General features: G+C 35.8%; 2 protein-coding genes across 2 annotated transcripts; one reads left to right on the plus strand and one right to left on the minus strand.

Annotated features, from left to right (window-relative positions):
- The first annotated feature begins 10,739 nt into the window (after positions 1–10,739).
- LOC137717865 (amino acid permease 6-like) lies at positions 10,740–17,989 on the plus strand. Its single transcript, XM_068457360.1, has 7 exons — positions 10,740–10,948; positions 11,056–11,289; positions 11,377–11,470; positions 12,671–12,885; positions 12,977–13,119; positions 16,568–16,795; positions 16,921–17,989. The coding sequence occupies exons 1-7, from the start codon at positions 10,837–10,839 to the stop codon at positions 17,344–17,346; spliced, it is 1,452 nt and encodes a 483-aa protein (XP_068313461.1). The 5' UTR covers positions 10,740–10,836; the 3' UTR covers positions 17,347–17,989.
- A 150-nt stretch (positions 17,990–18,139) lies between these two features.
- On the minus strand, positions 18,140–23,205 carry LOC137717864 (RNA-binding KH domain-containing protein RCF3-like). Its single transcript, XM_068457359.1, has 8 exons — positions 23,086–23,205; positions 21,923–22,652; positions 21,190–21,645; positions 20,790–21,044; positions 20,187–20,522; positions 19,742–19,930; positions 18,784–18,933; positions 18,140–18,584 (listed from the first exon to the last, which is right to left on the minus strand). The coding sequence occupies exons 2-7, from the start codon at positions 22,619–22,621 to the stop codon at positions 18,790–18,792; spliced, it is 2,079 nt and encodes a 692-aa protein (XP_068313460.1). The 5' UTR covers positions 22,622–22,652; positions 23,086–23,205; the 3' UTR covers positions 18,140–18,584; positions 18,784–18,789.
- Between the last annotated feature and the right edge of the window lie 3,280 nt (positions 23,206–26,485).

Genomic DNA, 26,485 nt, shown 5'->3' on the forward strand with positions numbered 1-26,485 from the left:
TTTCACTTCATTCAACTCGACTCCAGCAGCCACAAGAAAACCACACACAGGCAAGCGCACGCTAAAGGTATGAATTTTGTATTTTTGGGTATTCTATGTTTTTTTTTTCAAAAACTAGTAATTTGGGGTTTTCATGAAAATTAAAACTATTTTTGTTTTGCTGTACTAGATGCAATGTCTTAATTATTTGTATGGAATTATTTGTCCCAAGTATTGGCAATTGGCAAGCATGTCGTTTTTTTTTTTTTTTAATTGTGAACGCCGCAAGTTCATTTGTATCTATGTTTCATGTGGGGTCTATTTACTTGAAGTTAATAAGTGGGGTCTATATTTGTTTTCCAGATTTGGAGATTTGGAACAAGCAAAGCAATTAAGCAAGGCTGCACCCTGCAAGTGCAAGGTATTTTTAATTGAATTGTGAATTTGAAAGTAAATTTGAATTGGATTGTGATGTGTGGATATGTGAATTGGATTTAGAAAAACCAAATATTAAAAACCATTCAACTTAGGAGAAGTTTACCAAAATAATTATGAAAAGAAATAAAACAATAGTACTTTACAGCATCCGTCACTAAGGTTCGTAAAATCTTGCTCTACATCATCCATTGCTTCAAGAAAGAAAAACAAAACTTAAAATATTGCTCATACCAATTTCATACCATATCCATTTCAATTTCAATTTCAATTTCACATATCCAATCTTAGTTTATGCAGAAAAGAGTTCTGACTTGGAAAACATTACTGAAAACATCATCAACATAACTCTTGAAGGCAATAGATCAAGTCAAAGTTCCAATACAATTTCCTCATGATGATCGATAAAAATTGAGGATTTTGTAAAAGGAATAACATGCAAGCTATGAGTTCTATTGGCAAGGTTTAAACTTTTGAGAAGAGCTTCACAACCTTGAAAACAAAAACTCTTTCATTTTGTATATCCTTGCACATTTAATATTTTGTAATAGACTAGTAGTGTATGGATGTTTTTTTTATTAGGCTCTTATTTTCGAGTGAGATGTAGTACTTAAACGACAAATGTGTTTTAATGTTTTGAAGTAATATTTATGTGGCAATGTGTGGTATGTGCAAATTTAAGAAAAAAATATATACTTTTCTTAACGGGTCATAACGGGTGTGACACGACATGACCCATTAAGATAACATGTGTTACACGAACACGACAGACACGACCTATTTGCCACACCTAGTTAGGCCTTTGAAGCTCGAACCGCTCACTTGATGGATGGGTTGCAGGCATGAGTCCCACTGCAAACTACTCATCTTGTGGCTGACTAACGCATGGAGTAGTAGTGACATTTGAACAAGTCTAGTCCTTTGATTTCTATGTCAGAACACTACAGCGCAGAGCGCTCGACTATGATGGTTTGGAACGTAGCTAGACCAAGCACTCGGTCTCATAGTCATGACGTTTCGTCATAGACTTCCTTTCAAGTTGATGATCGACACGTGGCATGGAGTTGACGTTTGGGCAGACATGTCCCTTGGAACTTCGTGTCAGAAAGTTGTTAATTATGTCATCCGCCTTGAGCAATCATAAAGTATTTTAAGTTCCAGCACTTGTTACTTTTACTCGGTACTGAGAGATGACGGTTTATTGGTTTGAGGAGTCAAGGATGAGGTTCTTCAACCATGCTTGAGGCAAAGGCTCGACCTATGGAAGCTCTTGAGCTCATTCATGGGCCTAGTAACTTGATTTCTTAGCACTCGTAGGCTTTTATGGGCTTAGTCTCAAGGTCCATCTCGAAGGATTATAACTAGGTAACTTTAACGAAAAACTCCTGGTACTGTTTACTTTAATGAAAAACCACATTTTTACACTAAAAAGTCAATCATGTTACTATTTACTTTATCCTTTATTCTGTCATTTTCGTTAAAACTCAAAGTTTTCAAACCATTTTCATTAGTTTTTCTTTATAACTATACATTATTTTAATGTGTCGATAAAGAATCCTGCGTTAACAACTTGATACAAAATGTTCCATTAATTCTTATATGGAAATGTCCTTTGAGAAAAGGAAATATGTTTAATGAGATCACGTACCAGTTCCACTCCAAAAACTTTTCCGTTTATAAATATTAATTGTACCACTCATAAATGTGTCATCGTGTAAATAAAATCAGTATAAATAATTAGTAACTATAGTGTATATGATTATTTTTCTCTCCTTAACTTGAGATCCTGTATTCGATATGCCCTCCCCAAATGGGAAAAAAAGAAAAATGATGAAAGAAACTTTTCACTAGTTACATATGGTACATAGGAGGCAATTTTAGCCAAAAGACGCAACTAAGACCAAGACGATGCATGCAAATAATGGTGCCAGTTTCTCTTAATATTCAATTTCGTTTCCAAATAATCGATCAATATTATATTAACTCAATAAATCTCTGTCAAACTGTAAAAGAAAAATGCATCTCAAATTAAGGATTTTGACCCAGGTTGGATTAGATTGGCATTTTGGGTGACATATATAAAGCGAATGTGAATACAACAGTACATTATTTCGAAAATTCGACAGGACCGTGCGAACGTGGTCCCTCTCAGAAAATAAAACCAAAATCTATTAAATTAGAAAAATGAATCAAAACCAATAACGAAAAGCCATATGCAAGAAGATAATGGAGTTGTCTTGTCTCTAAAAGTAACTTTATATAGCTCGATCACTGCATGGGCCATGGTGAATCGTGAAGGTGAAGTGTGCCAGTGACATCAAATATTATATTTTTGGTCCATTCAATATGCGTCTTAAGTTCTTAACGTAATCATACGAGTTATATTCATTCTGTTTTTGGTCCATTCTTTTTCTCCCACTACAAAATTTTATATATGCATTAAGACCAACTTTGATATCGATCGGCCTAAAGTTTAGGTCAATGAGATGTTCTTATGAATTAACAAAACATAACACTAATTGATTTGTTTAACAATTTCCCCTGCAAGTAACAATCCTAGTTGAATTGAGGGTTTCCTCCAATTTGTATATTTACTTTCTAAACATATTTATTTATAGAGGAATAATGTCACGTTTAGTGCAAGCACTATTAAGAAACTTCGCATTAACTTATAATAATGAGGAGTAGGGTTTTTGCATGGAATTGGTTCTCGGCCTCAACTGATTCCTTTGTTATAGCTCCTCCAACCTCGATCGAATATCATTTCTTATGTTCCGGCTACCATTATTTTTCGTCTGATTATTACTTTCAAGTCATCTTCACATGTACTTCGCATGAGTTTGGTCCTTTGCACCCCCATGAAATTAACAAACCTATTGTTATTCTTTCAATCCTCTATCTTTGTTAGAATGTTCTAGCTAGGTCAACCATGCTTGTTGATAACCATGCCGTCTAATGATCATGACCTAATTTGATAAAGATGGTGGGGTGAATAGAAAGAAGATAGGATGGGTCGTCATGGGAATTGGGATGGGTGGCTTACAAGTGTCAAGGATCATGTCAACCTCAACGGAAAGGGATCCTCTCTGGATCGCTTCCACCAAATTCACCAAACTTATCAATTCGGACCCTTGAAATTTGATCAAACGGCTAAAAACACAGGCCCTTTTAAAAGTTATAATAACTTTAACCGTTGAATCAAATTTTAAGGACCCAGATTTGTGGATTTGGTGAAAGGGAAAGAAAGGAGAAATCTTGATATATGTATATGTGTGTGTGTGTGTGTGTGTGTGTGTGTGTGTTTGACAGAATTGTGAAGAGTGTCGTAAATTAGTAGTAAGGTTAGACATGAAGTAGACTCGTGTACTATTGTATTCCTTGTAGAACACGTAAATCCTCTCTCGAGTTAATATGAATAAAGGCGCCATGCAAGAAAAATAACACACAATGAAAATTGCCGCCCCTCTTCCTCTATCTCTCTAAATTTTCCCTACAAAAAAGAGTGAATTTTTGTGAGCCGAAACCCTAAACCCTAATACCGTCAACTGGGGTCAACCATTGCAATTTGCATGGACCGACCATGCATGAAGTCAACTGGTTTTTTGTTCGTCAATTATTGTGTTGTCTCTTCTCTGTCCGCCCACCATCTATCTCTTCCATTCACACATGCAGCTAGCCAGCAAACTAGTCAGTGCTTTTAATTATTTATTGAAATTTATTGCACCCCTGATGTTTCGGGTATATATCATACCTAACATTAAGCCTCAAATTGCTGTTAATGTTTCGGTTGAAGCGTTGTTCAAGGATGCAAAAGCACAATATTTCACTCCTTTGAGACTAACTACAAAGCTGCTCCTTTTTCTTTTTCTTTTGCAAACGCTGTAATCTTCCTGAGAAGATTTAAACCTAAAAAGAAGCTAACTAATACCTAAAAAGGTGTATCTGTAAGCAACCAAAACCTTGACTATACCAGGTAGGACATGTTATCCAAAATCAAAGGAAACTAAAAACATACCAAATTAGGACTCAAAAAACGTACAAGAATAATTCTACAACTCCAGCATAAATCTATTTTTTCAGAAGTTATCTTGACCTGCGTCTCGCTGCAAAAACAAAATTCTCCTTTTCCACTAGTTTTGGATTGCTATTCCAACATGGATGAATCAAGTAATATAAATCTGTGATTTAAAAGGGGAAAAAAGATGCATTCAGAAGGGTGTGGAACGGAAGAAACAAAAGATTTTCATGATTGAGTTTGAGAATAAACACATGGTCAAGAAAACTTCCGTTTAGCTTTTCTTTTCCCTGACAAAGAGGAGTTCTTTAGGATAAGTAAAATGCTTTGTTCATGCACCACCAGCAGTGGAAAAATGCACATTGATTATTCTCTACTAATTTTGTCTTCCAAGGACCGATGAGAATGAGAATCCTGCTTTGCTTTCTACAAAAGAGAAGGAAATAGGAGAAATCTTCAATGTACCGAAAACACAGCACGGTACACTAAATGTTATAATACAAGTGATTGAAAGTTTTGTTTTTCAAGTATCTAACCAATTATGTTATGACATTTGGTGTACTATGTTGCATTCTTGGTAAATTGAAAACTTTTGTTTTTTCAAGTATCTAACCAAGTGATTGGAAGTTTTAAAAAGCAACATCCAGACTGCTTTTAAAAGTTGCTGGCCAGTTTGGAATTGCTGTGCTTTTTTAATAAATTGCTTCTACTATGCTTTAAGAATAATTAGCTGCAAAATAAAGCAGCTGAGCGTTTGATAAACTGTATTGTTAAAAGTGTGGTGAGTATGAAAGATAATGTAAAAACAGTGTTTAGAAAAATAAATAATGCTTTGTTTAAAATTAAAGAGCTTATTACAGGAATTAAGAATATTCTAAAGGCTCAACTCTGCTTTTTATCAAAGCATCTTTTAAAAGCAACCTACAATCTGCTTTTAAAAACTGCTGTCTCAAGGTCATTCTTTTAAAACAAACAGTATGTTTTATTTTTACTGCTTAACTTTAAAGTGAAGCAGTTTTTTGTGGAAAAAATAATAATAATACCAAACTGAGCCTTAATGTCATTGCTTTTAGAAGCAAAATATTTTATTTTTATCAAACACTTATTTATTACTTAATTTTAAAGTGAAACAGTTTTTGTGAAAAAATAAATACTGAATTGGCCATAATCTACCATGTTACATAATAAAATAGATACATGTGTGTGTGTGTTACCGATCAATTAATTAACCTATGGCATGTTTAAGTTTATAGTGGGAATTGATATGGAAATTTCCAAAATAGCAAAAGTTAGACTACTTTTTTACAGAGTGTATTTAATTTCGAAGGATATAATAAGAGTTTAAAATACAACAGTATTTAATTAAGATTCTAAATGAATGTAAGAAAATCTGGAGGATTTTAAAGAAGTTTATAAAAGTCTATATATATCTTGGTGTATTCAATGAAGAATTTGGTAGAGCCTATAATAGTATGGGTTTATTAATTAGGGTTTGATTTTAAAGTATATTAAAAAGTGAAGGATTTTGATGAATTTGTAGAGATTTCATAATGTATTTAAACTTTAAGAAATCATGCCCCTCTCCTTAAATTTTGAAGGAACTCGCTCAAAATTCACATAAGGTGTATAAAAGTCCATTAAACTCTATCAAACTAAGAGTGCACTTGTGAGCGGAAATGAAACCATTTGACACGTGATGTTAGAGCATAAGTAAAGTACAGCAAAGTAGAATGAGAATTATACCATCGAAGGTAATCTCCAATTCCAAGATTTGCCAAGAATCCTCGTCGATACGAAAGCTAAGTTATTAAAACCTGAGTGGGCCTAGAAATAAAGTTTTATAAAAACCATTTTGAAAACTTTATAACCTCTCACCATAAAACAAATATAGTTTCCAAAATATACATATTATGTATAATATAAAAATACTTACCGCAATCTGCAATATCTCAAAAATTCAATACATCACAAAATGCATAAATAGGCATATAACTACTAGTAATCACAATATCTCGCAGGAATGAACATATCATATCGAGTGCTCATCGACATATGCTGATACACGAGTTCATGCAAAGGTATTCTAACATGAACAAGACTAGGTGTAATAATGATTTACGCTCTAGTATTACCATCACATGAAGACTGGCGCTATACGCATCATATACGAGTCCTAATTGCCTATAGCAATCTAGGACAATATTGACACATACAATGGATCCAAAGTGAGTGTATGGTGCGATGTGAACATACACATGAAAGATTGGCCCTGACTCGGGCGAGTACTAACACCAGTGCAGCAAACGATGAGGAGAGAACATAAATATAGTCATACCACAATGATTCGATAATTCTAGTCAACATAAAATTAATCATGGCTAGAAATATAATTAAGGAATTAATAATAATACGCATACATGTGCATCCCGTAGGATGTAGCATAATGTCATAATTTCTATCAATGCGCTAAATCTTATAAACGTCACACTAATCTAGGCATATTGTGGAAAACTCTTTATGAAATGTATAAATGGAAACTAACAATTATATATATACTATATAAAAGAAAAGACCCACTCACAGGTACTTGTGATGCCACATCCATTTGAGCTGGGAAAGCTGGAGTCTCCGACAGTAATCGCACTTAAGCATAATATTGGGACCCATTAGTAAAACTTAACTTAAACGACTAAATCAAGGAAAATGGAATGCGGATTCGGAATCAAAGAGTCAAAATATGCTTAGAGGGGTCCCGGGCAATTTTCATGAAAGGTCAATGACAAGTCAACGATCAACCCTAAAAAGTCAATTGAGACGCCCCAGCGGTCAACTACATTAAAACTTTGAAATTTCACTAAATGGATGTCAAAAACGGACTCGGGGTGTCGAAATTAGCCTAGGAGTATTTCTGAGAAAATTTCAAAAAGTCAACTAACGATCAACAGTTAATTTTAATAGAATATTCCCTCCTCGGAAAGATGTTATGTTAAAGTTAACGGAATATTCCAAAGGAATATTCCCCTTCAATCTATAAGTGGATCCGGGTCGGTCTCACGGATCAGGGTTTGAGCTTGGGCCCTTTTTTTTCTTTTTTTTTTCTCCCTTCTTCTCCGGACGGTTGCCGCTGCAACCACCGGAATCTGGAAATCTCTCCATAGAACAAAACGAGGTCCAATTAGCTTGATTTCTCAACTATTTTTCACATTTTACCTACCAAATTAAAGCCTAAGAGGAGAGGAAATGAAATATACCATCACTAGGTATTGTTGTGGCTGGGAAAATGGTCGAAGAAGCCAACAAAGTCGTGTGAGTTCGCCGGAATCTGGGGAGTGTTTCCCCGAGTGGTTTCTATCCCCAAACCCTACAACAAAGGCCTAAAACCTTAAGGGGGCGTTTGTTACGCCGGACTATCTCGGACTGGATTAGCTTCAAGGACTAAGCTGGACTGGCTTAGACTAGACTAAACTGGACTAACTTAGTGAAGTGTTTGGTGCAGTATTGGACTAAGAAGCTGGATAATAACAAATTCTAATATTATTTTATTTAATATATAAATTATTAATATTTTATTATGATCTTATCTTTTTCTCCATCTTTTCTTCTCAGACCTCTCAATTCATCTCTTTCTCATTCCTGGTCAAACTCCTTATTGATTCCAGTCTCTATTTCTCTGTCCTCCCTCCCTCTCTAGCTATGCGTTGTTCGAACAGAACCTCATGGCTCCAATTTTCCCGATGAGTTGCAGGTTTCCCGATGTGTTTTTTAGCCAACCCTCATTAAATTGGATGAAGTTAGCACGCCAAAAAATTCATCACCATCCCTGGACCGAGATCTTAGCTTTGTATGCTCGAATTTGTCATGGATTTGAAGAAGCCCAAACAGGCCGAGACTTCCAAGCCATTTTCCGACCACATTTTGGCCTCGATTCAAGTAAAATCGTAATCTTGTCACTCCCAGCTTCAATTTGGTATATTTTATATGAAAGTTGGTTGTGAAATGGATCTGAAAGAGAGTCGGGAAATTAATGATTGATCTAGGTGACCGGCGATGACGAGGAGTCTGTCGGGAGTGGTCGTTGAGCATGACAAGGACAAGAAATAGAGGATAGTCTTAGCTAGTCCCATGGTTATTGGGGGGTCTCACTAAGACCTCTTAGTGAAGGGTTTTGTCCATGCTAGTCCCCTTTAGTCTCATTAATGTTAGTCCCAGCATAGAACAAACACAGTATTGGACTAATAGCTAGTCCAGTCCAGTCCAGTCCAAGTTAGTGAGGGCAAACAAACGCCCCCTAAAATCTTTCACAAATGACGAAAATGATGAGAGATAAGGGGTTCCCAAGGCCTACCTTGGTTGGAAATAGTGAAGTCTCGCCGGAAAACATGGAGGTCAAGGTTTGGGTTTGAGTTCGTGAGCAAGGGTCTCGGTTTAGGCTCGGGTTCGTGTGTCCCACCTTAATCACCTGAAAAAGTTAGTGAAGGTGGCGTTGTAGTCTCACGGCGTGGGTTTGACGGAGATGATAGCCGGTGGTGTCGATGATGGTTTTACAGAGAAAGAGAAATGCGGGAATGAAAGGTGGACAGGAAGGAGAGTCTAAGAGAGAGCTGAGAGAGATGAATGAAAAGAGAGAAAGTTGAATAGTGAGGTGAGGTGTCAGCAAGATAATGGGTGAATAAAGAAAGAGAGTGACAAATGAGTGAAGAGCCCGGAAAATGGGAGACACGGAAGAGAAGGAGGAGTATAGGGTGTGGTTCCACGTGGCTCACAAAACAAGTCACAAAATGTCTCCCAATTGAAATTACCAAATCGCCCTTCACGTTTGTAAGTCTGTAAAATCTCTATCGTAGCTTCAAATTCGATTCTGCTTTTGCTTACGCATTCGTAGTGATAAGTACTACGTGAATACGCTAAAAGAATGTTTCATACGTCTCACAATACGCCGATCAACGAAAGTCAACATCCTCGCCTCTAAGAGCATTTTCGTCAATTCACTCTTTTAAAATTAATAAAATCATAAAATTAGGAATGAATTGTCACAATTTGAATGAATCATTATTTAAGCGATCTCGTGACTGTATTTCTAAATTTTAAAAAGGTGACACTAAAGGTTTTAGTGTGTAACAAACAAAAGTTAGTTGTTGGAATATTTCCAAATTAATAACTAATAAGGTACAGCATTATATGCTAAGAGCTATAATCAGCTTGTCTTTCAAGATGCGTGATGAAAATAGTCGGCAGCCGCAAGGGCCAGCATACATCTTTTAATCATAACAGTTCAATCAAGGTGAATGATCAAATAGTTGTTGAGAGAAATGCTAAAGAGATTCTTAAAATAGAGATTTTCTTATGAAGTGACAGAACTTTATGTTTTTCGCACAATGTTATATAATGTTGTCGCACAAATTAACATAAAACTATGAAGTGATAGAACTTTAAGAAGAATTCTACTTTAAAAGAATTCATTAGCATTTCTCTAGTTGTCGAATACAAAAAGAAAGTGCCTGTGCTAAACAAACAATTCCGTATTATTTTCAAGTCGCCAGTAAAGGGACCCGAAGGCAAGTGTGTGAGAAATATGAGACCGTATTATTTTCACGTCGCCAGTAGAACGACCAGAAGGCACAAGTGTATGAGAAATATCAAATATGAGATTAGAAAAATGCAGAGAGAGAGAGAGAGAGAGAGAGAGATTTCTCACACTAACTTTCAAAATCCACAATCAATGGATGCCATTGAAACCCACCAAATGGATGGACCAAATCCAAAAACACCACTGAATGTTGGAGACCTTAATTTAAGCCTATCACACCATCGATGGTGCACAAGGACACTAAACCCTAATGATAATGATTTCGACAATTTCCAAACCAAGCAAGTACCAACCATTTACCCTATCCTAGGCTCTCCAATTGCCCTATTATTATAGCCAATTTGTTTTGCTTCAAGAAAATATTAGAAATCATACTTTTGTATCATATTTATATACAATTTGATGTGGTAAATAACGTATATATTTCACGTATATTAATGAATTTATATAGAATGTTAATTGCATACATCATGCAATGAAACACAATTTTTTTATTTATAACTATGTAGTTTCCTAGAATCATTTTTTACTATATTTGTATTTTAAAGTAATGTTTGGTTCATAAATGGCTCAATTCCCTACCCTACCTTTTTGACTCCACATGCTTTGCACAAGTCTTCTATTTTGACTCTGGTCCCACCCTTAATGTGTTATCACCCCAAGGGGCCCTTTCCTTTTCACTGACTCATATATTCTCTCCTCACTCCCCATTTCTCTCTATCATCAAACCCTTCTGGTCTTTAAGTACCATTGCTCTCTCAACTTCCCTACGACCAAAACTAAGAGCTAGGAATCAAGAGAGAGAGAGAGAGAGAGAGAGATGGCAGGGAAGTTTCAGAAGACTAGCATGTACATCGATCAGAACCCTGCAATAATCGAAAACGGTGACTTTCGAAAGAACGTGGACGACGATGGCCGTCCCAAAAGAACTGGTACGTATACACTTACCTGTCGTCCAAGATATTTGAACTCAGAATCTGTTCAACTGTTTCGTATGAAATATATATACTTATATATGATATCTTTTGTCTTTTTGAAGGGACATGGATGACTGCTAGTGCACATATCATAACGGCTGTGATAGGGTCAGGGGTGTTGTCTCTGGCATGGGCAATAGCTCAGTTAGGATGGGTTGCAGGGCCTGCTGTTCTCATGGCCTTCTCTTTCATCACCTACTTCACCGCCTCTCTGCTCGCCGACTGTTACAGGTCTCCCGACCCTGTCAGCGGCAAAAGAAACTACACCTACATGGACGTCGTACGAGCCAATCTAGGTAATATATACATATTATTATTTTTTATTTTATTAATCAATGGTCACGTAATTAACTGGGGAGTTTTGCTGGGTTTTGTTTGAGCAGGAGGCAGAAAAGTGCAGCTGTGTGGATTGGCTCAGTATTCAAATCTGGTCGGTGTTACCATCGGTTACACAATCACTGCATCCATCAGCATGGTGTAAGTAGCCGCTGCCGCTCATCTCACTAACATATTATAATCAACTCATCAGATTCCTTGTCAATATCAATATATATATATATATATATATGTACGTATATATGTATTAAACACAATAAACTCGTGCTTCATAATTGTTCATGAGATTATTTATCTGTATATATCTCTATTTATTTTTTTATTTTTTATTTTTTGTCGAAGATATATATCTCTATTTAATAGTTAGTATTGAATGGTACAGCAGTCTACATATATTTGGACTATATACATAATCGTAACTAAACACGATTTTGTGAATAAATAATAGGGAGAATGAAAACTTTATGTGATTAAGTTGGTATTAAATAATTAATATTGTTGGAATACAGTAAGTGTATATACCCCTTTTTAGCAGGAATCTAGGTCCACAACAGCAAAAATAGGGACCATATATTAACTGTATAAAGCTTTTGTACTCTAGAGAAAAAGAGGGTGAGATATATAAGGCCTTCTATATTATGCCCGAAAAAAGAGCGTGATACTAATATATTAATCTCATATATAAATCAAACTTGAGTTTGAATTCAAACTTCAATATATTAAATTTTTAAAGTATGTCTCTTATAGTTATTGAACTCAAACTAATGTAGCAGTAATATTATAAGTATATTCTTAAATATATAGGTATTACACTCTCTCAAACTACTATAAAAAGCCTAAGAGGTCATATACAATCAATATTGATACTTACAATGGTTCTGTACCTATCTCGTTAATTTATTCTACATTAAAACGGAATTTTTGTTGAAACTTTTTTTTTTCTTTTTTTGGCTTTTTAGCCAAAATAGTCTTTTGAGATTAACATAATTTCTTACTTTTGTCTCTGACAAAGAAAATCGATAGAAGTGATCCCTGATTTTGTTCACTGTAAATCATTTTGGTCATTCCGTGAAAAAGCTGTCAATATACTCGTTTAAAAGGTGGTCACGTAATCGTTCACATGACAATTTGACGAGGATATTGACCAAATTTTCACAGAATGACCAAAGTGATTTACGCTAGACAAACTCATAAACCACTTCTATCGATTTTCATTGTTAGAGAGCAAAGTGAGTAGTTATGCAATCTCATGGACTATTTTGAGTTACCAAAAAAAAAAACAAAAAAAAAAATCCTTTTTTATTGAAGTGAAATTAACTTTGAGGTTTTGTAATAATGCAGGGCGGTGAAGAGGTCGAATTGTTTTCACAAGCATGGCCATCATGTGAAGTGTCACACATCAAATAACCCTTTTATGATAATCTTTGCTTGCATCCAACTCTTTCTCAGCCAAATACAAAACTTTCACAAGCTCTGGTGGCTCTCAATAGTTGCAGCCATCATGTCCTTTGCCTATTCCTCAATAGGACTTGGCCTCTCCCTAGCAAAAGTTATAAGTAAATATTTAAACCTAAACCCTAATAGATTCAAATATATACAGATGATATATCATATGTGTATATAATTGTTGTATGGAAAATGAATTAGGTGGACCTCATGCAAGGACATCCTTAACCGGAGGAACAGTTGGGATAGATGTGTCGGCCTCTGAGAAAGTTTGGAAGACATTCCAAGCCATTGGAGACATTGCCTTTGCTTATGCTTACTCTACCGTTCTTGTGGAAATACAGGCAAGTCACTAATTATCTATATATCTCCATCTAATCTCTAAACCCTACCATATATATTGTGTCTACTAGAAGTAAGATCCACTTGTTTTACAAAAAGTGTTATTAGAAATGTGATTAGTCTTGATTTTGTAAGAAATGCAATCAGTAATACTAGACGGACAAAATTTTCACTACATACACGTGTTAACGGTCTTAGGTGATGACGTGTTTACTGCTTTAAATATGCATCACTAGGTATTTCTTTGAGGCGATAGTAAACTTTTCAAGTATAATTGTCACATTTATCTATAAAATTATTAATTCGCATGTTACGGCGTCGTTGAAACATAATCTCTATTAGCCACTAAGCTAATTGTTTTACCTTGGTGCGCAAATGAACATAACAATATGCGTGAACACGCGGCTTGCTAGGGCGTGTTTGTTTGTCATATATCAATGATTTAGGTATATGTCTCACGGAGTAGGATTTTCTCCCCTTTCATTCTCCTTCCCTCTAGTCTCCTCCTCTCTCTCTTTCTTCTTTTTCTCTCTCTCTTTCAAGAAGAACACAAGATGTTAACGTGATTAAATCGTGAGTGTTCGAATAGGAGAACACTGGAGGAGAGTAAAAATGAGAAGGAAGAGGTTCCAGATCCATATCTCACATGCATGCAACATGGCTTGTTTTGCCTTTGCCACAAATATCGAAACAAAATATTTTGGCACCGTATTCATATACGTGCAACTTGACATGTGTGCCTGATTAACTGTCGGGGTGATACAACTGTGCTGGATTTCCATATTTATATAGACCTATAAAAGGTTTAAGATAGGGTCGATATATGAGTCGAGGTGTAGGTCGAAAATTAAATATGCTGATTTCAACCTTATTTCAACTCGTATCTCGACTCAATCTATGATCAGTCTTTATAGTTCAAGCATTTTAACTTCCTAACGGTTTTAAAAATTGAAAAATTGGACACCGAAAATTGTTATGCTTGTTAACATATTCTCTAATACAAGTATATCTCATTTACATTGATACGCTCCACGTATGTTAAAACTGTGTCAATAAATATGTTAGTTTAGTCTATCAGTTTTCTTTTAGTAGATACAAAAAACCCTTTAAAGCATGAACTGTCTAGCTTTCTCTTTGTGCATGGATCTCTCTTGATAATTTACTCAATGATTAAGCAAGTTGCAAACTAGGTTAAATTTTATCCGAAGTTAGTTAGAAAAAAATCGTAGATACATGTGGTCCGATAACCTAAAGTGATAAGGACCCAAAGTGAGAAACTTGTTTTGGAATAACCTATCCATTCTAACAAAAAGACAATTAATAAAAGTGACATAAAATTTAATTTTGTTTTCACATCACCAAAATGGAATATGTTTTGGAAGCTTAATTTACACTGTAATTAACCATAAAGTTAAATGGTTCGAAAATGCCGTAAGTTAGAATCTTCTTTTCATAAATTAGAATACTTTAAATGTAACATCCCACATCGCTCAAGAGAGTGGATCCTGTAAGCCTTATATATAGGTTTTTTGGAAGCTCACTGGCTTTGGGTTCTATAAGAACTCTGAAGTTAAGCGAGTTCGCGCGAGAGCAATCCCAGTATGGATGACCCACTGGGAAGTTCTCATGTGAGTTCCCAGAAACAAAACCGTGAAGGCATGGTCAGGATCCAAAGTGGACAATATCGTGCGACGGTGGAGTCGAGCCTGAAATGTGAGGGGCTCAGACCAAGATGTGACATTAAAGTATCATCTTCGACAAAAAAAATAAAAAATAAAAAATTTGTTTAGACCTTTATGCTTGGTTTCCTTGTTTGTAAATTAAGATAGTATAGAATATGATTTTGTAAGAAAATGAAAAGTTAAAAGATTTTAAATTCTTCTAATCTTTACATAGAGACTGTCACATACGATTAAAGAAAAAAGATCTATGCGATCTCCTTCTTTACGCTTGTTTTTGTATGTCTTTTAACCCTACTTTAAATTATTCAGTTTACAAATTATAAATAATTAGAAAGTAACCATTTAGTATTACTGTCTAGTGATATCATTTTCATTCATAAGTTAAAGGTTTTAGGTTCAATTCTCGTTAAATATGAATTTAAATCAAATTATTATAGGTAACTTATTGTGAGACCTAGAATACTCCCTCACTCCTTAATAAAGATAATATCGTTTAAAAAAAAATTAGAAGCAAAAATCACATATCTTCTAAAAGCATGTTTTTTAATTAAGTTTTTCTTTTTTTTTGATTAAGCTATATTATTTACACTAAGGGGTGAAGTAGTGGGTTAAACCTCACAATGGTAAACCATAATAATGTTGTTCAATTTTATTTTTGACGAGAATCGAATCTAAAATCTATTATTTAGAAGTGAAGAGGAATGTGTAATTAAGTTATTAGAGAATATATAATTATCCATGTCGGTAAGGTGGTGTCACATAGGTTATTGTTTAACTGTTTTAGCCGTACAGCCCGCTTTATAAAAGATTCCAAGAGGACCATCATCAAAGGTGTTCCACCGAATAACTTGGACCATTAAAAAAAAAAATAAATTAAATTCTTTCTACTTTTCTTGTCCTCCATTCCTTTTTTTCTTGTTGTAGACTATAGTAAATGTCATTGTCATTTGTGTCACGTCTTTCTCCTCCCCTCCTATGAATTATGAATTATGACGTCATATCTCCCTAAAGTTGTTCCTTTATCAGCCGGGAATCGGCACCATAAACTTTAGACATGAATTATATTATAATACCAGAAAAGAAATATGGGGTTCGGTTATTATAATATATAGTATTCTATGGTGCGAGTTTTATGCAGATTTAATCTTTGATTTTTTGGACCACTCTTTATATGTATATATACTATTGTGATGGAAATAAATTAGTATTTTTTGTAGCCATATTTATAATTAATTAGGGTTTGTTTAAAGTTGTTTTTGAATTGACTAAATGTGCTTTGTCATAATAAAGTAAAAAACTATGTTTTTTACTACGTTTGACAGAATAGCTTAATAAATTATTAATTTTTAACGACATTGGTGACATACTTTTATTAAAAAAAAAAACAAAAAGCACTTCTAACGAAAGTAGTTTCTCACCAAAACAGTCTAAAACAAGGGGTAGGTGATCAAAGTAATTTGCTAGATAAGTCATTTTTCCGTGACCTTGCAGAAAAGTTGATGTGTACTTTATTATTATAAGAAGACTGATATTCACTTTTTTTTTAAAAGTTTCTCAAAAATATCTGTTTAATTTTGTCCGTTACTTTCTTTAATTCATTCAATCTAATAGCAAAAAATAAAGTGTTTGAAAGCTAAAAAAAGGTGTGCGGAAATCATCACCCTATTACAGACTATTGAAAGTGAGAAATTACAGGTTGTAGAATCCTTGCTTCTAAGAATAATCCTAACGATTATGGCTGTGTCTCATGGATTTGGCCTAATTGCAGGACACACTGAAATCACCCCCGGCAGAAAACAAAGCCATGAAGAGGGCAACTAGCATTGGCATCACAACCACCACAGTGTTCTATGTTCTATGTGGATGCGTTGGTTATGCAGCGTTTGGGAATGATGCACCGGGAAATTTTCTCACCGGTTTCGGATTCTACGAACCCTTTTGGCTAGTAGATGTCGCCAACATTTGCATCGCCATCCACCTAATCGGTGCTTACCAGGTAATTAAGCGCTTGTTAAGCATAACCATGTTGCTTACCATCATTCTAGTAGAGGAGGAACATTCTACCTATGCAATACGACCGCCAGTCGAGATGGTATAAATAACAATACTCTTACTGTTCAGGTCTTCGCCCAGCCCATATTCGGGTTTGTTGAAAGCAGCTGCGCTCAACGGTGGCCGGAAAGCGAGTTCATAAACGGCGAGTACCCCATTAACATTCCGTTCTGTGGTCAATTCTGTGTCAACTCCTTCAGATTGGTGTGGAGGACTGCATACGTGGTGATGACGGCAATCCTAGCCATGCTGTTCCCGTTCTTCAACGACTTCCTGGGATTGCTCGGAGCAGCCTCCTTCTGGCCGCTGACAGTCTACTTCCCGATAGAGATGTACATTGCAAGGACAAAAATGGCCAAGTTCACTTTCACCTGGACTTGGATGAAGATTCTGAGCTGGGTGTGCCTCGTAATTTCGCTCATTGCAGCTGCTGCATCGATTCAAGGTCTGGCAACGGATGTCAAGAAATACAAGCCCTTCCACACCGAGCAATAGTACTAGTCCTTTTTTCACTATTTATATAACACACACACATATATATATATATATAGGTTTGAGTAGTGTGTGATCACTTTGTTTCCAGCAAAACCCTAAACTCATGAAGTCTGTAATTTTAAATATCTCCTAAAGTTTGAAGCTACCAAACTGGTCAAGGTTGCAAAGTATTTCTCAAAAGAAAAGTAAACGTAATTAATCCTTGATTATGCTAATATGCCAGAGTTGGAAAAGAAAATAAAGGAATGTGGATTAGCGAACCCTTGACCTATCCTAATCCTAATCCTAATCATTTGTCCCACTTATCCTCACAGGTCTCACCGCTAAAACCAAGGGTTTGGATACGGCTAAATTTTCACAACAGGTAAACAAAATTGAGCTAGTTTCTCTATCAATGGCAACGACGTCGAACCAGTAACACCTTTTAGTTCAAACTTTAAACACTATGTACTCATTTATACTGATCATAACATAAAACATGTTTACCTTACCAGTCAAACAAATCCGACAAATATTTAATCAAGAACAGTTAAGCACAAAATAAAAGAAAATCATTAAGAAACGCTGTTCACCATAATTGTCAACACGGATCCAAGGTTAGAACATGTAATCAACGTAGCACAATGCAGGTTATAGATTCTATGTTGCATGTTGCAATCAACAGTTAGGGAGAAAAAGAAACCGAGTATCAAAGACAGCATACAAACCTGAACCTTAACTAAAAACTGTCCTAATCGAGACATTTAATTCAAACCAAGGTAACCAAATGTTTGCCGAACACAAAGTAAATATCTGAACTCATCTAAGCACCTGACTAGGATCTGGATTGTTTACTATTCTACTACTAACATTAAAGTCATCCATCGGAGTCCTACTGAAAAAGGATAGTTGAACATGTTTTATTTCTTTTCAGGGAAGAAAAAAGATAACAAACTGGATTTACCTAAAATTGACATGGTGAGGTTATCCAACATTTTATATCAAAGTTTAACACATGCTCAGATACACAAGCTAGGTTAGAATGTGATATTAGAACTTCTTCGGAACTTACTACAACCTCATTATCCAATCCGGTCTTTTCTTAAACTTTCATGGGCGCCAAAAGGGATCCCTCACATAACTTGAAGAGGAGGAACTCAAGCTCTTCATGTATGGACCGATGAATTTTCCTTGTTAGATTCAGATAAATCTTCTCGGAACTGCAACATTGATCTCAATCTTCATCTTCAGCTGAGGTACTGTTTTCAAATAGCACATGTTACCAACCATATGGAATGTTCTTTCAAGCAACTTAGCGAGAGCAAGAGAGACCTAACCAACAAAGCATACTTTGCTACTATTGTGCCACAGTGTATTAGTATACGATACCAAATTCTATATATCTAATAATATGCCTAATATGATGACCAAATTAGAAGAAAGAAAAAACAGTATTACCCTAAATCACGAAGATTCAGTCTCACTCATTACAAAGGCCTGAATAAGGCTCTGCGCAGCATGCGTTTGTTCCGGTGTTCCGGATATTATAATCACAGTTTCAACTGCTCCAGGCTTGGGCTCAGTAATGGTAACTTTTGCATCAGAAATCTGGAACAGTGTTGGTCATGTTAGAAGTGTAAATGCCATTCAACAAAGCATGTTCTTACCAAAATCATAGATAATCAAAATATATGTATCTATAAATACACTTCGAAGTTCCAACAAAATTGAGTTGAACTTTTTCACGCAATGCAAACCAAGCAAACAGTAAGACAGGCCAATCAAAATTGAGGTTTAGTACAAATAATAAAAACAATTATTGGCATATTGCGAACTGCTTAATTTATTTCCAAGTAAAAGACAAGACATGGACTGTTGCATATCAGAAAGCACCAGGCACAGTGAGATACACTTAGTAACCCTTGACTACGCAAAAAATTGGACAATATTGAAACCCTAGCTTCCCCTCCTGTTCACTCTCGCGCCCCTCTTTCTTTCTTAGTGTCACCAACCTGCTTTCTCCATTTGTCTATGTATCTATGCCACTTCATTGGTTTTAACTTTTAGTTCAACAAGTGTATCCTGATAATTATTTTTTTAAGCCGATTCAATACAGAGGTAGACTATGAACATAACATTCTTTAATTAACATTATGCAACGGCAATAGAAATAACTGGTGACCTATTTCTGTGGAATTAGGAGTAATGCGGAAGTGCGATTATGAGAAAATCTCAATCAGCTGGGAGTAGTTTACTGAGCAGAACTACACCACCAAATACTTACAGGATTCGTAACCATTAATTTAATTTTATACCTAAAGTGGTAAGCAAAGCCATGTTTCTTCATTCCATTTCCAAGTATCCTCACAGCCCTTGATTTAATAATATGGCAATGTTGGTCGGATCAAGAATGTACCTGACGTATTTGTTTCAAACATTCACCATCTTCTCCATTGATAACAGGAACAAGGGAACCAGGCACAACAACTTCAACAGTGGTGTTGGTAACTATAGCTGATTGGGTTCCTCCAAACCCTGGGATTCTTCTTTGAGGAGCGCCTGGAAAGTTTGGCAAGCCTAGTGGACCACCACCTTCATGGAGTCCCTGTGGATAGGTTTGGGATACAAACGTAATCAGCAACTTACGTACTATTAGACTTGCCCATTTCAAACTACCATACAATGCAGATCAACGCCATCCATAATTCATGAAGTTATCTCAAGATGAAATGAGCATATGATGCAAAAGTTTGAAGCAACAGAGGAAAAAACCAACAAAAGTCGGAAAAGATTTAAGTAGAGAATTACAGAAACCATGTAAAGCAAAACTATAAATAAAAGTGTCTAAACCAACTAAATACCTGAGGACCCCAAGGTCTTCTCTCGGATAAATGTGGGGGGGCACCTAACCTATGAATATTGTGCATAAAAGGAGCACGATCATCGTGAGGATGAAAACTACCATGAGGGGGCAGGCCACCAACAGCATCAAACTTGTGAAACGATGGGCCTAAATTTGAATGCATTCTTGGAGGTGAGAAGTCCCTCCTCAGATATGATTGAAATGGTGGTTGATCCAGAAACGCAGGATTTTGATGATAATTTATAGAAGGAAATGCATCACCAAAAAAGTGAAGCCGCAACCTAGTGGTGATCTGCAGAAGAGCATCTTTAACGGCTTCAAATTCTCCATGTATCTGTAATAAGAGGAACAGTTTAGCAACAACCACAACTGAGTAGAAAAAAGGCAAGTTTGTTTAATATGACAAAACAAGTAACATTTGCGTGCAAAAAAAGTCAGAATTCCTGGACTATTAATAGCAACATGCACGTATCCACATAAAGGGTTACAGCAACTAAACTGAGAAGCAATAGCAGCAACTTCACATATAATGATACCCCAGATAGAGATATGGCCAACCTTGTCAGGCTGAAAGAACCACACATGCACTAAAGAAATATACCTGAACAACTTCTTCATCAACTGAAGCGCATTTTGGAATTTGATCCTTCCCCATTATGCGGATATGTGCCCTAGATAACTTTCTCATCTCTGCAATGATAGCACCACCCTTTCCAAGGAGACAACCAATTTGATTAGAGAAAACAAGAAGCCTCGCCATCATGGATTGTTCCTTGCTATTAGGTATAGCCCTGAATATCCTACTTTGCACAAGAATAACAGCATCTTGGACAGGTGATATCCTATCATCTGGGTGCTGCAATAGTAAATCGTTTGTCAAACAGTTTAGTTTGTGTTCATGTGCATGCATGTACGTGTCTCTATTTGTCAATGTGTCTCTTTTTGTCTTATGTGTGTGCAAACAACACGAGTCCAATAAAAATAAAAATCCAAAACCATACCGCAGGACCAGATATAACAATAAGACGATCGTCTGAGTCAGGCACGCCTTCCATAACCTTGATTTCACAGCCTGTGTCTTGCTTAAGTGTCTTTATTATGGTTCCTCCCTTCCCAATTACACCGCCTACTCTCTCTTCAGGGCACAATAAGCGGAAAGTTAGGACTTCCTGAGAAGGCTTCATCCTACGAGGGATGCCACTTCCATGTAATTTAGGGTTTAATCGATGAGCAGCAGAATGGGAATCAGCAAAATCTCCAGGCTGATCAATATCAGGAGCTCCTTGAGAATGGTTAGGTGGTGGATATATTTCTGGTCTTGGAAGAGGTTGACCGATTGAATTAGATGATGGCACGGTGGTGGGAAGGGAATCATCACTATCGCGAGGCAGATTCTCCAAAAGCTGCTGGGAAACAGATTCAATGGCTTTCCTAGCTGCATCAATGTTCCCCGTAATCTGCAGCAAAATTATCAAAATATGATGTCCAAATAGATCTTTAGGCATCAGAATTGTCAACATATTAACGTACACAAAAGTCAACTGTAATGTGCAAATTTCCAATGCTTAAATATTACACCCGATGCGTGAATATTACATCCGCACTATTCCATTGCATGAGCATTTGACAACCCAGCTGATTATATTAAAACTGAGTAATGGAAAACGTTAAAGTAGGTATTTCTGCAGCAATGGTTGATAGCATTACATAATATATATTGATATTCGAAGTTACCTGCACTAGTTCATCCGAATCTGAAGCACATAACGGAAGTTTATCCCTGGGAAGGATCCGGATTTGTGCCCCACTTTCAGATGACATTTGTTTGATAACACTACCACCCTTTCCCAAGAGGCATCCCACTTGAGATGATAGGACTAGTAACCTACAAACAAATGTCAAAGACTTATTACTTTCTTCATCCCCTCCATCGGTTTCTGTTTCCCCTTCAACTATTCTCTCAAAAACAAGTTGCAAAGCCTTCTGCAAAGATGGGGTTACTGAATCTTCAGTATCAGATTTTGAATCTTCGATAGGAACAGATTCCTGAGTTTCATCCTTCTCCCTTGGCTCCTTAGCATCATCTTGCTTTTCATCCACATTTGCCTCTTCAACGCCATCCTCCTTTCTATGCTCGCTACCAACATCATTCTCTCTATCAGAACCCATGATAATAACTATTTCATCACATCCTGGAACAGGTTCCTCGACTTTGACCTTTACAAGAGTTTCTTGAAAAATCTGTGATATGACAGAGCCACCTTCACCAGTGACATTATCAACTTTGGACGCAGGGCACAGCACCCGGAAAGCAACATTGCCAGCGGAGAGCTTAGAATCTAGATTTTCAGACTTCTGCAACTTCCCTTTCCCATTAGTCTCGGTAACGCTCTCCTCATGTGGTCTCTTCGAAGGCGTCAATGGAGCCGACATTTCTACCCAAAATTGTGGCAGACCAAAAGCACTGCAATTTGCATACAACCACAAAAACAATAAAACATAAGAAGAATCTAACATTCGGAGCCTCCGAAAATAGTCAGTAGAGCTCTAAAACCACAGTAAACGCTACAGTAACTTTTCGCACTTCGAATCCTCCTCCTTGTAGTTTAGATTAGATTCGAATATCGCTCGAATAAAATATAATAAACAAATCCTTATCCCAATTGCAAACACTTTTACCAACAAATAATACAAAACCAGCAGACATAACAAAACCCCTAATATTTTGTTTGGCAGCTAGGAAAATGTAGGTACCATGAAAGTTCCCTCACCTGCCCCAAATTGCAAAACACTAGAGTTCAGCCCCCGAATTGCAAAAACACATGAAATTTGTCTTCGGAAAAAGAAATAAGAGACAAGAGAACATGAGAAACTGATCGGTAAAGTCAAAGGCTCACCAGTTGTGGTGGATTCGGAAGAAGCAGAGGTTTCCGTTTGGTCGGAAGACAGAACTTGTTCAACTCCTGGACGTTGGTTTCCTTCTTCCGATGAACGAGTGCTTTGGTTTTGGAAAGCCAAAAGCATGAAATCCCTAATATAGTGAACCGGATTGGTCTCTCCGGTCTGGTTAAGGATGACCCGGCCCAGAAGGCTGTGTACTGTTGCACTGAAAACCCAATATAAGTGAAAAGGCTTCGGCCCATAGCTTATGTTTTCTATTACAAAAATAACACTTCTCGGGTTTAAAATTTGAAAAAATAAAAATAAAAAATACTCAATAATAAAAGTGATGGAGCATCAGGTTTAGAGAGGCATGGCACTCAAATCAAATTGCGAGGTTTATCGTAAGAGGCCTCGGTGAAATTAGTAGTAGAATTCGTTAATATTATAAGAGGAATTGGCCTCAAAATGCGAGGGATATATTGTATTATTGTTGAAATTTTTGGATATATAATTTTGTACATTCTACAACTCGACACCTCACGTGAACCATCGCACATTTCGCTTTATGTGAAACCAGTTCTACATTGGCCGTCTATCCTTTTTCAATTGAAAATAATAAAAAATTTGAGCAATGGAAGGCAATGCAAGTAAATTAAGGCCTTGCAATTCAGATTTTGTGAGCAAAAAACCTTTTTTTTGCAGTAAATTTATTTGCAAGTTGGCGATTTCAAAACATGGGAGTTCTTTGCGATTTTAATCATATGAACAAATGCTTTGATACCACATGTTAATGTAAAATGCTCGTAGGATTAAAACACACAATAGTAGTAATTGACAGATTCGATAGAAATATTCTTGAATCTCTCTACATGTGTAGCAAGGCAACTTATTGGTTTCTACTCAACAAGTTACGATATCTAATGATCATATTATATAGGGTGATGTGCCAATTTAATCCCTGAACTATCATCTCAGTAAAAATTAGATCTCTATCAGTAAAATAAGTTCCTAAATTCACTAAAAATTGATCATTTCAACCCTCCTATTACATTCAAAGTTATGCTATCCAATTTTTCGTCAAGTTAAGTTACTTGACACACTTTAGAGCATAATACCCTTTTTTCTCACTTATAAACCCATTAACATTTCATATAGGTTGCGAATCTAACATCTAATTTACCCTCCAAAGTTAATTCCATACATTATTTCTTTACGAAAAATTACCAATCTACCTTCCTATGTATATCACATGCAAGTAACGTAACTTAAATTGACAGAATATTGAATATAGTAGTTTCAAATCTAATATTAGGGATGTAGTTGGTAGATTTTTATAATTCGATGACTTATTTTTTCGAACAAAAAAAATAGTTTAGAAACCTAATTTTCACTCAGGTAATAATTCAAATGTTAAATTTGCAGTTCATCCTTATAGAGTACGTAATCCTAATAAGATCATTTATGGAAAGAAGGTCAAAAAGTTCCTAATAGGATACGCCATCATAAGTCTATTAGGAATTCTTATGCATATGTACTTTCCTTAATTAAGTAAATAATGGAATAGAAAACGCGTCTAGGCCATAATATCATTTTCACTAAACCTTAGCTGGCGCAATATGTCTTTACTTTATATTCTTAGTCTTTCCAAGCAATTCTAACTGACTAAGGTAACACGCAATAAAGAGAAACCACTTTAAAATGTGGTAAGTCGGAGTTTAATTAACTTCTAGGTCAAAAAAATAACTAAGGGACGTTGAATAACTATTTCATTTTCACGTTTTTTAGAACTGAAATCTTGTTTGGTAACTATTTTTAATTTTTAATTTTTATAAAATAGAAATTGAAAATTACTTTCTTGAGCTTTTAAATTTGACATTGAGATTTTATTTTTTAGTTTTTAGTTAAAAAATTAAAAATAAATAAAAAACAACCCTGAAAGTACTTAACAAATAAGGTTTAGGCTCATTTCTAAGTGAGAGGTGTTATGTTCGATTTTCGCTAAATGCGAACTTGAACCATATTATTGCTAGCCTATTGTAAGGCTCCCATTTTTCACCGGAAAATTTTATTTAAACTCATGTAACATCTTTTTGCACCCAACTTAAATTTTAAATGTTAATTGTCTATTTTACTCTATTGCATAATTACTATTAAGTACAAAATAAAATTAATAATAAAACTCAAATTTATCAATAAACTCAAACACTATAATTAAATCTTACGATTACTCTTTGTTTATCAACAGTTATGGATCCAATAGGCAGCACACTAGTTTGCATTGATGTACTCAACTCTGTGCTTCTTTCCATCCATCTCGCTAATACGACATTTGTATCCTTTACAGGCCCACCCATACGTTCGCTAATGAGTTCAGCAAGCCTCTGAACTAAAACACCAACATCGGTGACAGGACAGTCTAAAGCAATACACTGCAATTTGCACCAACTCTTCCAAGACAAGATCAACTTTTCGATTTACTAATGAAATTTCGAATCCAAAACTCCCAAGGTTTGTTTCAAGATTTGCGAAAGATGGCATATTTCCTTGAATTGCAGAATATGGGGAAAGTACATGTATATCATAAAATTGATCAATCACTTTCTCCTTATGGTCTAACACGTTGAACTCCTAGTATGAACAAGAGAATCCAATCCAAATCAAGATGAGTTAAAAAGCAAAGTAACGACTCTTGATAGAGTTAAAAATCAAATGGGTGTAAAAATAAATCAATATATTGAATTGGGTTTATGGGGTATATTAGGTAGTAAATTAGGGTTTAAAGATATATTAATAATTTAGTTAAAAATCAAATGGATGCAAAAAGTAAGTTGGGTGTAGAAATAAATTACAGCTCATAAACTCATAACATTTTTTTTTTGGCAAATGATAAATTTGGTAGATTAGATATTATATTAGGAAGTCGATGGGGTCCAAACCCACACCATGATGAAAGATTATTTCATCGAACGTCTGAGATTTCTTGCTCATGATTTTCGAAGGCGGTTTCGAATGAGGAGAGAGCTTTTTGAAAGCATCTTGAACGCAGTTGTCAATCATGACCACTACTTTGCAAGGAGGCTAGATGTCGCAGGCCGACAAGGTCTATCACCTCATTAGAAGCTCACATCTGCTTTTCGCATGCTAGCTAATGGGTACTCTGTAGACTTAACTGGTGAGTATTGTCGACTTGCGGAAAGTACTGCTATTGAGAATCTGAAGCACTTCTGTAAGGCAATTCAAGGCATATGTAGAGCTACATACCTCCGCAAGGTAAATCGTGAAGACTTAAAGAGGCTTCTACTCAAGGCAGACAAAAGAGGCTTCATTGGCATGATATGAAGTCTTGATTGTATGCATTGGGAGTGGAAGAATTGTCCTCCTGCTTGGGCTGGCCAATTCAAGAGCCGTCATAAC

This window comes from Pyrus communis, chromosome 15 (genome assembly GCF_963583255.1).
Source record: "Pyrus communis chromosome 15, drPyrComm1.1, whole genome shotgun sequence".
In the NCBI taxonomy this organism is placed as follows: Eukaryota; Viridiplantae; Streptophyta; class Magnoliopsida; order Rosales; family Rosaceae; genus Pyrus; species Pyrus communis.

Excerpts from the sequence above, each read along its gene's own strand:
- LOC137717865 (XM_068457360.1), top strand. The coding sequence starts at position 10,837 with ATGGCAGGGAAGTTTCAGAAGACTAGCATGTACATCGATCAGAACCCT. Across the intron at positions 12,886-12,976 it reads CTCCCTAGCAAAAGTTATAA|GTGGACCTCATGCAAGGACA; the intron begins GTAAATATTTAA and ends AAAATGAATTAG. Across the intron at positions 13,120-16,567 it reads CCGTTCTTGTGGAAATACAG|GACACACTGAAATCACCCCC; the intron begins GCAAGTCACTAA and ends GCCTAATTGCAG.
- LOC137717864 (XM_068457359.1), bottom strand. The coding sequence starts at position 22,621 with ATGTCGGCTCCATTGACGCCTTCGAAGAGACCACATGAGGAGAGCGTT. Across the intron at positions 21,646-21,922 it reads ATTCGGATGAACTAGTGCAG|ATTACGGGGAACATTGATGC; the intron begins GTAACTTCGAAT and ends ATTTTGCTGCAG. Across the intron at positions 21,045-21,189 it reads TTGTTATATCTGGTCCTGCG|CACCCAGATGATAGGATATC; the intron begins GTATGGTTTTGG and ends TTACTATTGCAG.